Source organism: Cariama cristata, unplaced genomic scaffold, assembly GCF_000690535.1.
Source record: "Cariama cristata isolate BGI_N322 unplaced genomic scaffold, ASM69053v1 scaffold45790, whole genome shotgun sequence".
NCBI lineage: Eukaryota > Metazoa > Chordata > Aves > Cariamiformes > Cariamidae > Cariama > Cariama cristata.
In genome coordinates, this window is record NW_009597240.1 from 1 (window position 1) to 11,357 (window position 11,357).

At 38.1% G+C, this 11,357-nt stretch overlaps 1 protein-coding gene across 1 annotated transcript; it reads left to right on the plus strand.

Moving 5' to 3' along the window:
* Window positions 1-213: 213 nt before the first annotated feature.
* LOC104168249 (protein HIRA-like) lies at window positions 214-8,975 on the plus strand (the record flags this gene model as incomplete). Its single annotated transcript, XM_009708776.1, has 7 exons — window positions 214-375; window positions 1,144-1,202; window positions 2,235-2,340; window positions 4,147-4,269; window positions 5,511-5,674; window positions 7,639-7,727; window positions 8,307-8,975. Coding segments are annotated over 7 exons (820 nt in total), but the record flags the coding sequence as incomplete, so codon positions are not given.
* Between the last annotated feature and the right edge of the window lie 2,382 nt (window positions 8,976-11,357).

Consider the following 11,357-nt stretch of genomic DNA (forward strand, 5'->3'; position numbering starts at 1 on the left):
ATAAAATATATATATGTAAAAATATATATATAAATCTGTCTCGTTTTTTGGCCTTTCCTTTTTGTACCCAGGATTTTTTTAAGAAGCTGTAATAGTTACCTCTTGGGGAATTAGCCCAGTTTGTATGATAACTTAAGAAATCAGTCTGGTTTTATGCTACTCACATTTGACAAAATGTAAATGTTTATGGGTTTTGTTTTGTTTTGTTTTTAGTGAGATTGTAAGTGTAGCCTGTGAGAAACGAACACTGTCGGTATTTTCAGCTTGTGGTCGTCGCCTTCTTCCTCCTATAATATTGAATACACCCATTTCCACCCTACATTGCACAGGTTCTTACATCATGGCTCTCACCACTGCTGCTACGCTCTCTGTTTGGTAAGTACCATGTTAGGCTGCACCAGCTGGCTGGGCTGATTTTTATAGGTAACTCTGTTCAGTTGTGTCAATGCACTGCTGTTGAAACTTGGACTTAAACCACATCAGGTCTGAACACAAATCCACTTTTGGATATAATATGAAGATTTAACTGGGCAGGAATTGAATCCTGTTTCTTCTCCATTCTAGGACAGTCCATAATACTGAATTTGATTCCAGAAGGAAGATAAAGGATCAGCTAGAAGTTACGAGTTTAAATAGCCTTCCTAGGATAGACTTGTCATGCATATGGAGTAGATTGAGTCGGGAGGGAAAGGAGAAAGATGGATACTTCCAACTTCCATCATACTTAGCCAATAAAGTACATGAGTTTCAGAGTTAGAAGTACTCTAGCCATCTTCAAGATACTAAGATAAAAGCTGCAGTAACTTGTTTACAGTTGTTGAATTTAATCTAATGTCTCATGCAAGTCAGAGCTCCTAAAGGAGTTATTTGGATCCTTAGTGTTTGCTTAGCTGTAATGAGGTTTCCTGATAAAGAGCCATAAAAGTTGTTCTCTGTTGTTGACTTCTGTCTTGCTGTAAGGGTTTGAGTTTGCCAAAACAATTTTGTCGAAGCAATGAATAAAATGTCAAAACTAAAAAAGCAACCAACCAAACTCCCCAAAAAACCTACTTTGTCATGAATATTGAAGAAGTGCATTTGTTAAATATTTTTGGAGTTTTCAGTTGTTTGTAAACTACAGACTTGTCCTTTTGTCTTTTTCAGGGACGTTCACAAGCAGACAGCAATTGTTAGAGATGAATCTTTGCAAACAATATTTTCAGGTAATAAAAAGGATCATTTAGTTACCAACCTTTGAGCCCACCTGTACTATTTAGTGCCATTTATGAATACGCTGAAATTTTACAAAACCTTGAAAGCCTAAACAAATAATTTTCCTTTTGTATTGTGTAATAAAGGGAAGTCATGGGCAACATTGAAATACTGTAGAAATAACTGAGATGAGAATATCCGCGGGTAACAGACTTGTACGAGATTCTGCAGCTTATTGTATTCTAGCTTGCTTCTGAATATGAAAATTCAGTGATGTGAAGATCACAAAATAAATATTTAATGTAAAGCTGCTATTACGGCAGTTTCTGCGTGTGTACTTTGCATGTTTATCATCTTAACGATGAACAACAACTGATTATCTGCTGATTCATTATTTCAAAATCTTCAGTTTCTATCATTGCCAATATCTGACACAAAACAAGTTATTAAAAAAGGAGTGTCTCAGAGCATATTGGATTCTGTTTTAGCTTTAATCCATGCAGTACTAATGAAGACTACCTAGAGAAGTAGTTGTACTAGCAGTTTGCAAATGTCTTCATTAGAAGTTACATGTACAAACCCTGGGCCTGGAATATGCTGGGAAATGAGAGACTCCGGCTATCCCACTTATACTGTTCTTAGAGAGAACACTTTTCTAAATGTACTGGGTTTTAGAATTTTAATTTAATGAGGAAAAGAAAGATAAAGGCTTCTTGGGTTACAGAAGACATGACAGAATTGCTGAAGATTGCCCCTAGGTATGGAGAACATTTCCAATTAAGCCCATGTTCTGTATAAATTGCTGCATCAAGATTGATAATGTATTTTGCAAAAGAGTGATTTTAATGCTACTGCACTGAGCCTGGTGCTTACCATCATTATCTTGTGACTTGACCTTCTTATCAGTGCTTGAGAATAACATTGACTGAACCTTTTTCTGTTGGTTGCTATCACTGATAATTAATGGTGGATACCATTTTTTACCATTATGAATGTTAAGCAAAACTCCAAAAGAAATATTTTTGGTCTGATTTGACTTGTAGGAAGTGATGCAACTGTCTCTCAGATCTTGCTGACTCAGCATGGTATACCTGTAATGAGCATGTCTGATGGAAAGGCATACTGTTTTAATCCTTCTCTTTCTACATGGTAAGTTAAACATTATTTCCTGCTTTTACGACTTAGCTGAGCTGATGTGTATTCTGATTTACTGTTTCACTCTGTATTTTGAAGGTTAGTCTGAGTAGGATCGGACACCAGGCTTAGTTTTACTTTGGTTCAGTATTGTATGTCTAGGCTTTATTATATTCTTATGGGTTGTTATGTTTAAAATAAATACAGAAAAATGGAAAAGTTAAACTACAGCTTACAAAAAAAACTCTTTCCTACACAGTGCATACTCTCTTATTTATTAACATACACCTATATATACTTTTGCTGATGTACTTCAGTTGAATCTGTCAAACAGTTGGTAATGATTTTTGATTTTTTTTTTTTTTTTTTTTTTTTAAGAATGCAGTTCTGGAAAATTTGTCAAAACGAGTATCATAGTTTTTCTGGGAGTTTAGTAGACATGTTAAAATTATTTTGCTTAGTTTCCAGAGAAAATAAGACCTATGCACTCCAATCCTGAACGCCTATGCACCTGACTTTGTCAGTCCCCATCACTCCTTAATATTTTTTTTTGAATCTCATGACCAGTCAAGTTGGAAGAGAGCTCTTTGTCTCCAGGATGTAAAGGTTTACTGAAGATAGTAAGTCAGGTAGGGGTAGGAGGGAAGAAATCATTATAACTCAGAGAATTCCCATGGAAGAGTCGTTACTGATGTCCTAAACACAAGGAAAAGCTACATAAGAGTCTGTACCTTGTTGGGCATCAGATAGGCTTTCCCACTGGATTCTCTTACTTCTGTCAAGGTGTAAGTTCCCATTAAAAAATTTCCATGGTTAAATTATTTAAAGTGTCTTTCCAAAACAGATTCTTTGTTGTCTTTCTAAGAAGAAAAAACATGTTGCAGTCTTAATGTAATTGTTGTACTTAGTGTAATGAGCATGCTTGATGAAAGGGCTTATTGTTTTAACTCCTCCTTAGAATAATTGTTATTAGTCAACTACTGGATGTGAATCTTTTGGAAAAGAAAAAACACCTTATTTGTTCTTTAGATAAACTGAGAAATTATGCAGAAATCCTCCCAGTCAATAAGGAGTAGGGGACAGACTCTCAGCCATAATTCTGAATTTACTGTCATTTGTTAGTTTGTACCACAGCTTTGGAAATATATAAAAGACCAATCCCTTTAGTTGTCATACAAATTTAAACATAATAAAGCAGTAAAGGGTATTTTAAATATTTGTACCATTTTACCTATGAGCTGTCTGGAGGTCTAAACTTAGCATTGGTTTGAGCCACTGATTCCCTTTGCATCTTAAACCAGTGAAAATGATATCCTTGATTAGGTGTGGAAATGCCAGCTGTAACTGTCAACTCCCTCCATAGGAAGGAATAGCTGTGATGTATGGGAAAGATTGTCAATATGTTTGATCTGTGATGACTTGTCTGGTGGGTGAGGGGACCTGACACATGAGGTAAAATCAAGCTCTTAACGAGAAAGCCATTACCTGTGTTCACTCAGATCTTCGTTCTGGGGCATGACTTCTTATTAGATGTAAAATAACAAGTAGAAAGTTCATTTCCTTCAAAACTAATGCTAAATTGTATTATGCGATTAATGTTGTGAACTTTGGGTGTGAGGGACATTTCTGTGACAGCACAAGCTGAATTTGTACATGGAGTGGGAACAGTTGGGGTCTGTGGAATTCCTGAGCACCGCGGTGATATTTTTTTGGTTATCTGTGAAAATACAAGTCGGGCTTTGAGGCAGAACAGAGCTCGATCCCCTGATATTGCTACCTACTCTCCTCAAACTTGGGTTTTGTTCGTTTGCTTTTTTTCAGGAATCTTGTTTCTGACAAACAGGACTCTCTAGCACAATGTGCAGACTTCAGGAATAGTTTACCATCCCAAGAAGCCATGCTGTGTTCTGGGCCCTTAGCTGTAATACAGGGACGAACATCAAAGTAAGCACTTAATTGCTTCATTTGATCAGCATGTTTGTCTTCTTTTTTTCTTTTTCCTATTATTTATTCATGTACTTGAATCAGTGAGTTAATTCTTAAGATGCTAATGGCTCTGAAGTTATCAGTAGCTCATACGTTGTTTTTTTTTTTTTTTCAAACCTTTGCACATTTATAGTCTGTATCTTAATGTTACTTTGAGATTGTTTGCGGGGCAGGAAGGCATGCTCTAAAACTTAATCATTTCAGGGCTTCTCTTTATTGGATGGGTAAAGTATTTACAATTCTGTACATGTAGTATTTTGATTAGTTAAACCAAATTTCTTACATTGTACATTTTAATTTTTAGTTTACTGGCTCTCTGGAATACGCCTACAAATTTTGAGTAGTTCAGTTGTCCTCAAGGGATCTATTTAATGAAGCCTTTGAGAAAGTTGAACGATTAGTCATCTAATTAATATTTTTAACATCTGAAAATATCACCAGGGAGTTGTGTGAGCCAGAGCAGACTCCTGTAGGTAAATTAATAGCCCGTCCTCACCTGGATTTGAATTAGATTTCCCAGGCAGATTTCTGTGGTATTTCTGTCCTTCAGATCTAAGTTCAATTTTTATGGTGAGAGAAACTGTATAGAGTTACATGATTTTATTGCTGTTCTCTTGGCAGGGGCAGGGGGTGTGTGGAATTAATTGGGGAAAATATTTTAAATCCAAGCAAACAACACTCTCTTTTTGAGAGAGAGAAAATATCACATTGAAAAATTAGCCATTTTTTCAAAAAGGAAATAATAGGTTACTTTTTTCAATTTAGCCTTCTTATGACAATGCATGTATTTGCAAGAAATCCTTTAAATGCTTTAGGCTAACTTTATGTCTTGTGTTTGTTTTGTGACTTTCACCTGTGAGGGGCAAAGAAAGGTAAAGGCAGTCATCTTAATTTCCTATAAGCATTCAGAGGCATTTGGTCACTGATAAGCATGTGTTTTTAAAGATGGGAGGAGAGAGAAAAAACAGGAAAATGGGAGGCAAAAACCCCTCCATGGACCTTGATACTTGTAAGTGGCCCAGTGTGGGGGAAGGCAGTTTGCTATGAACTGCTGCCTTTGTCATCAAAAGCTTGAACTCTGGAATCACTAGGTGCTTCTGAAAGATAAGTGTAGAATAGCTTGTGCTACAAAAATATGTCTTCCTTAAACTAGTATCTGATTTTATGGCTGGCGTGTTAATTTTTCTTTGGTTTTGTAGTTCAGGAAGGCAAGCTGCAAGATTGTTCTCCATGCCTCATTTAGTGCAACAAGAAACAACACTTGCATACCTGGAGAACCAGATAGCAGCAGCACTTATGTTACAATCCAGTCATGAATATCGCCACTGGCTCCTTATCTATGCACGGTACCTAGTTAATGAAGGTAAGACCTGCCATGCTGTGTTACTTCTTTGCAGCTCTGATGAATTTTTTAAGAAACGCTCTCTTCACATCATGTCTCTGTGTGATTGCACTTAACGTTCTCCTTTTAGCACTTGACTTCTGGACTCAGTGTTTACTTAAGACCAAAAACAAACTACTGAAGCGTATTTTCTTCCTATAGTGCTCCGTACTGAGGAATCCTGTTTTAACACACGGACTGTGAGCAGATCATGGTCTGGGGAAACAGTGCCATCTGTGGACTTCAGTAGCAGGAATTGCATTCTAAAAAAAGTCCAGTGGTCTGTCAGGCATATCGTATGTATTATCGGGCAGCAACTATATGTTTCAGAGGAACCAGCAATACCTTGTAAAATACCTAACATTCATCAGCCAACTGATGATCACTGCCTGAAGTGAAAGGGAAGAGTTGCTTGGTCTCTGACACTTTTACCAGAGCACATAAAACTGCAGAGAATTTGCTTGTGTTACTTGCACTTTATACTTTTTTTACATTCTAAAATTTCAACAGCCTGTACTGGTGAGCTCCACCAGTTAAATTCTGTGAGGAAAGAAACCCACAAGAAAGGTTGCTTGTGTCTATTTGAATACACTATATCTCTATGCTATTGCGTTAAATACAGTTAACCAACTGACTTCATGCTTCTTGGATTCTAAAGATCTGTGTTGGATCTCTGCTTGTCTGCATTCCAAATCTAGTAGTTCCCATTGCATTAATTCAGCCTTATTCCTCACCATGCCTAATCATTTTATGCAGAGGCAAGCGAAATGGTTCATGTTAGGCCACCTAATTGGTGTTGGCAGAATAAAAATTGAGCTCATTAATTCTTACATTTTGACCCCTACCTTATTTAACAAGAGAGCTTGATGAACTGTATACGATTCTCTCTGTCCTTCCCCAGCTGAAATTAAAATGTTCATCTTGGGTCATACATTAAAGAGACGGTTATACTTTTAAAAGTCTTTACTAATTGAGAACCTCTGTATTGTGTGTGCAGGGTTCATCTTGCACTGCACAAATGTCACTGCCTTGCGTGTGTGTATACACTGGATGTTTGCAAATTCTGCTTTGCCATACATGTATTAATTACTGTTTCACTAGTTTTCTAGGTCTGCTAAATTTTGAAAATTGCATATCCTATTGTTGCCCCTTTATTCCTGTGATGATTTCAACATTTAATGAATTCTAATCCATTAAAATATTCAATCTATTATACCTTGATTGGCAAGTTACTCTTGAACAGATTTGTCACTTGCAAGGGAATTCCCCTCTGTTTTTTGGGTTAATAAAGCTGTCCTGGAAACTGTGTGGCTTTATTAAATTTTTTTTTTTGACTTGTGCATATTAATTGGATCCATTTTAATTTTGTTATAAGCTCATTTCCTAAGGGTTTGAGAGATCTCTTCTAGTTTAGTAATACTTTAATGTTTCAGAAAGATGTCTGAAGCATGTTTTTTTAAACTACTGACTCCATTTTTCCAAATTCATATATTGCCATTAAATGCAACCTAACAACTTTTCCTCTTCACTGGTTTTCATTTTGTGGCTTTCCAACTCCTGTGATACCTCTTTTGTATTAGTTCTCTGGCTGTTGAAGTCTGTCAGTTTTCCAATTTTTTGTTGTTTGGTTTTTTTTTTAAAAGCTACTATCTTTATCTGGGAGGAGGAAGTGAGGTTGAGATCAGGGCAGCTCTTAAAACAAACTGGAGTAACTACTTCAGTTTTTCTCCCTATCGTAGATCATCTTTAGTAGTGCTTTACAAATCATCTTATCCTTCCAAAGATTTGCTGTTAGAAGAATAATACTTTTTTCAGAAATCAATGTTTTTGGCTTTCTTTTATTCCAGACACTTCTAACTCTTTCCTGAACGTTGTCACTTACATTGTGAAGTGGTTATATATAGTGAAATGCTTATGAATGTGATTTTATTTCTGCTAATATTCAGGGTTTGAATATCGTTTGCGAGAATTATGCAAGGATTTACTGGGTCCAGTCCATTACTCAGCTGGAAGTCAGTGGGAATCAACAGTTATGGTAAGCCCTGATAATAGTTTAACAAAGAATGAGGAAAAGTTTCCCGTGAAAATTACAGGACATGGATAGGCAACAGAACTTAAAATATGGTTGAACTTAGTGGCAAAAAAGCAATCACGTTATTTTTGCTGACCCTGGAACCCTTTCCATACTCTGCTCTAATCTCATAAGCAAGCTTCCTCCCATGTAGCTTGTATTTTTTCATGTGAAACTGTAGACTAATGCTTACTGCCACAGTCTCGGCTCTGATGCTGTCTGGAGTATCACACAGATGGAGCAGAGTTGTATCTTCAGGTCTCCACATTCTTCAGACAGCAACTCTGAAATAGTGACATGCCAATGAAATGTCTTCCCTTCTCAGACCATGCCTGGAGTCTGTAACTGCAGAGGCTGCACCAGCTTCATGAGTATATAAATGTAAAGACAGTTTTTATTCTGGGAGTCACGTAAACACAGTAAGAACATAAAATGCATAGCTCTTTCCAGGCAGGAAAATGGGCATGAATCAAACAGCTTTATGGAATATATTCATGATACTGAGTAATACGTTCTGAGGATGCTTTTATGTGTTTTGTGCAGGGTTTACGAAAGAGAGAACTATTGAAAGAGCTTCTTCCTGTTATTGGACAGAACCTCCGCTTCCAGAGGCTTTTCACAGAATATCAAGAGCAGCTAGACATCTTGAGAGACAAATAGCATTTCCCCAGATTTTCCCTGCGGGGCCTGGTCCGAGAGAAACTGCTGAACAGCATTAACCAGAGACAGAAGAGGAGCAAGAGCCCGGTCAGTAGGGACACTCCTGAAGAGGGCAGTGCTGTAAGGGTCGCGGATGCTTCAGGAGTGACCTGCTTTAGTTTTTAAAGAAGCTCACAAGTGGATTTGTGAAAATGATGAGTGGATGAGCTAGACCGTTTCCCAAGTGAAACTTAACCATCAATGCTGTGGCCTCTGTTTCTATGGAAAGTCGTGGATATGTACTTCAGGGGGGTCCTTTTGGATCTGGATCTCATTTTAATATCAAAACTAGCTAAGAACTGTTTGTGGGGTTTCTTGGATGTCCTGTGAAAAGCACAGTACTTCAGAGTACACTGAACAGCGTATTTAACCCTGTTTAGGGTTTTTTGCCTGAGGATTTATTGAGGCTCAACACTATATTAAATTAGATGAATGAGCCACGTAAAAAGAAATTTCATAAATATTAAGGTATTATGCAGCCAATAGACTCTTCCTGTGAATATAATAATAATAATAAGAGGCTGTTCTAACACATGGACTATTTTTGTACTAGAATTTGCTAACTTGTAATATGGTATTTTATTTGGCCAATAATCAGGCTATCTCTACAAAGTCATCTTGTAGGAAGTTTAACTCTAATTACAAAAGCTATGTTTCAAAATAATTCTGCCAAATTAACACGTCATCTGGTTTTTAATTTTTAAATGTTTGTAAAAGGCATTTGGGGGGAGGGGAGGGATACAATGGGGTGGGTCTTTTTGTAAGTACAAAAATAAATGAACATTGCATTCGTTTAAAAAAACAAAAAGCAAAAATATGGTCTTGAATTATTACAAAGGGCACAGGCATCTCCAAAAATGTCAGCACAGGGTGAATCATGTTAATGTGTCCATAAATAAATAATACTATCTGGGTGAGCTTTCCTCTGAAAGCGTGATCAGACAAGTACTTGTGATCTCAGACCAGCTACAACATTTTCTCTTGGAGCCACGTCTCAGCTGAGGGAGCGGGAGCTGTGTGGGAATGCTCGTTATCTCAGGGAACACAAAGCAAAATGGGCTCCCCCGACCACTGCCGAAAGTAGACAGCACTGCGACAAGAAATGAACTTCATGCGCTTACAGCCATGTTCCTTATGGCATTTTGTAATAACAAAATAGCGCTGGTGCCCTGCCAGCAGTTCACTTGTGGAGTGGTTTTGGAATTGCACTGAAACCAAATCAATCAATCAACTTGTTTTCCTCCCTGAAGTATGCTTGCTGCTGGGAAAGAAGCAAGTGTATGTATTGGTTCTTTCCAGGACCAAACTATTCAGGTGTGCCTCAATTTATTGTCTGTCTTTTGAGTTGTTTTTCAGTAAGAAAATTTGTATTGAAATGAGTAAGAGTATTTAAACCTTTGTAAAAGGGCAGTTTCTCCCTTAAACTTCTAGCAGAAGCAAACAATACCCTTCGCCCTCAGCCAGGACAAGGACTAGCTGTGCTACTGTGGACTTTGTCCAAAGGGGACTGACCCTCTTCAGAGAGACAGGTCTGCAGTTATATGGTTGTCTGGATCCTAGAGGGAGGGATGTGTTCTTTAAGGCAACAAAACTCCACATTTGGAGGGTTTTGTTGCCTCCTGTATTCAACTGCCAGACCCAATGGACACCGGATTACTTCTTTACAGAAATCTCATGTGCACACTGAAGTGTCTCGAAGAGCAATAAAAACAACTGACTTTGCAGCAATTCCTCAGTACAGCATCACTGAGTTTTCAACAAGCAGTGGGCAATGTAGCGACAGCGTGGCTTGATTCTGTGTGTACCTGCTGGGGAGAGTGAAGGCAGTAAGGAAAGCCATCCAAGTTCCCCTAACGTCTAGTCCAAAAAGTTTAATAGTACGGTGACATCGAGTTGTCGTAGCGCTGTGAATGATTCCTGTGCTATTGCCAGTTAGTCTACGGTCATGGGAACAGGTGTTCTGTTCCTCATAGAATCATAGATTGTTTGGGTTGGAAGGGACCTTTAACGGTAGTCTAGTGCAACACACCTGCGCAATGCGCAGGGAGCTCTGCAGCTACAGCAGGTTGTGCTCATCTTGTGCTTGTGTACACAGGCAAGCAACCGACTGAAATAATTAAAATAGGATATAGATACCATGCTTTGGGGAACGGTGGGTCTGGTCCAAAGCCTAGTGCAGTCACTGGGAGTCTGGCTATCAGTTTCCATGGATTTTAACTCTTGACTGTTCTGTGCAGGCAGCTGCCAGGCTGATGGTTTAACGAGGAAAGAACAAATGAGTATGGATAGTTTTGGAGGTGTTCGATAAGTGAAAGATCTGAGATAGGCAGCTGTTTCCTTCTGCTGAAGGCAAGATACTTGGATTCTGGCCATCCTCTGTTCAGCCTTGTGCTGTTCGCACCAGTCTTGTATTGAATGCTATTTAATAGGGTTTAAAGGTAATTAGCTAAAGGAAAGTAAGTCCTTTTTTGTCATTGAGTCTTTGAAGAGATGCTGAAATACTTTTTATGAAATGCTGTCTCCATATTGAACACTATGTAGGTTTTTCTACCCGTTTTTAGTTTGCAGGTTCTGTCACTGCCCAACAGGCCAGGAATACTATGGCTTTAAATTCCATGCAACAAAGTATATTTAAACGAAGATGAATATTTTTCATAAATTGGATATTTTAGCATTTTTGCCTTACAGTCAGCACCTCCTTTCTTCAGATGAGGGCTATGAAAACTCTGTTTAAGGCTGTATTACGTTATCAAAGGAAGCCTGAGGCAAAATTGAGAAGGAACACTTTCTGTGCAGGAGAGGAGGCAGGCTGTTGTGAACAACCAAGGAGCGTTCACTAATTAACGGTTTGGACGGGGAAATGGGGAAGGTCACAGCGGGGGATTCGACATTGTC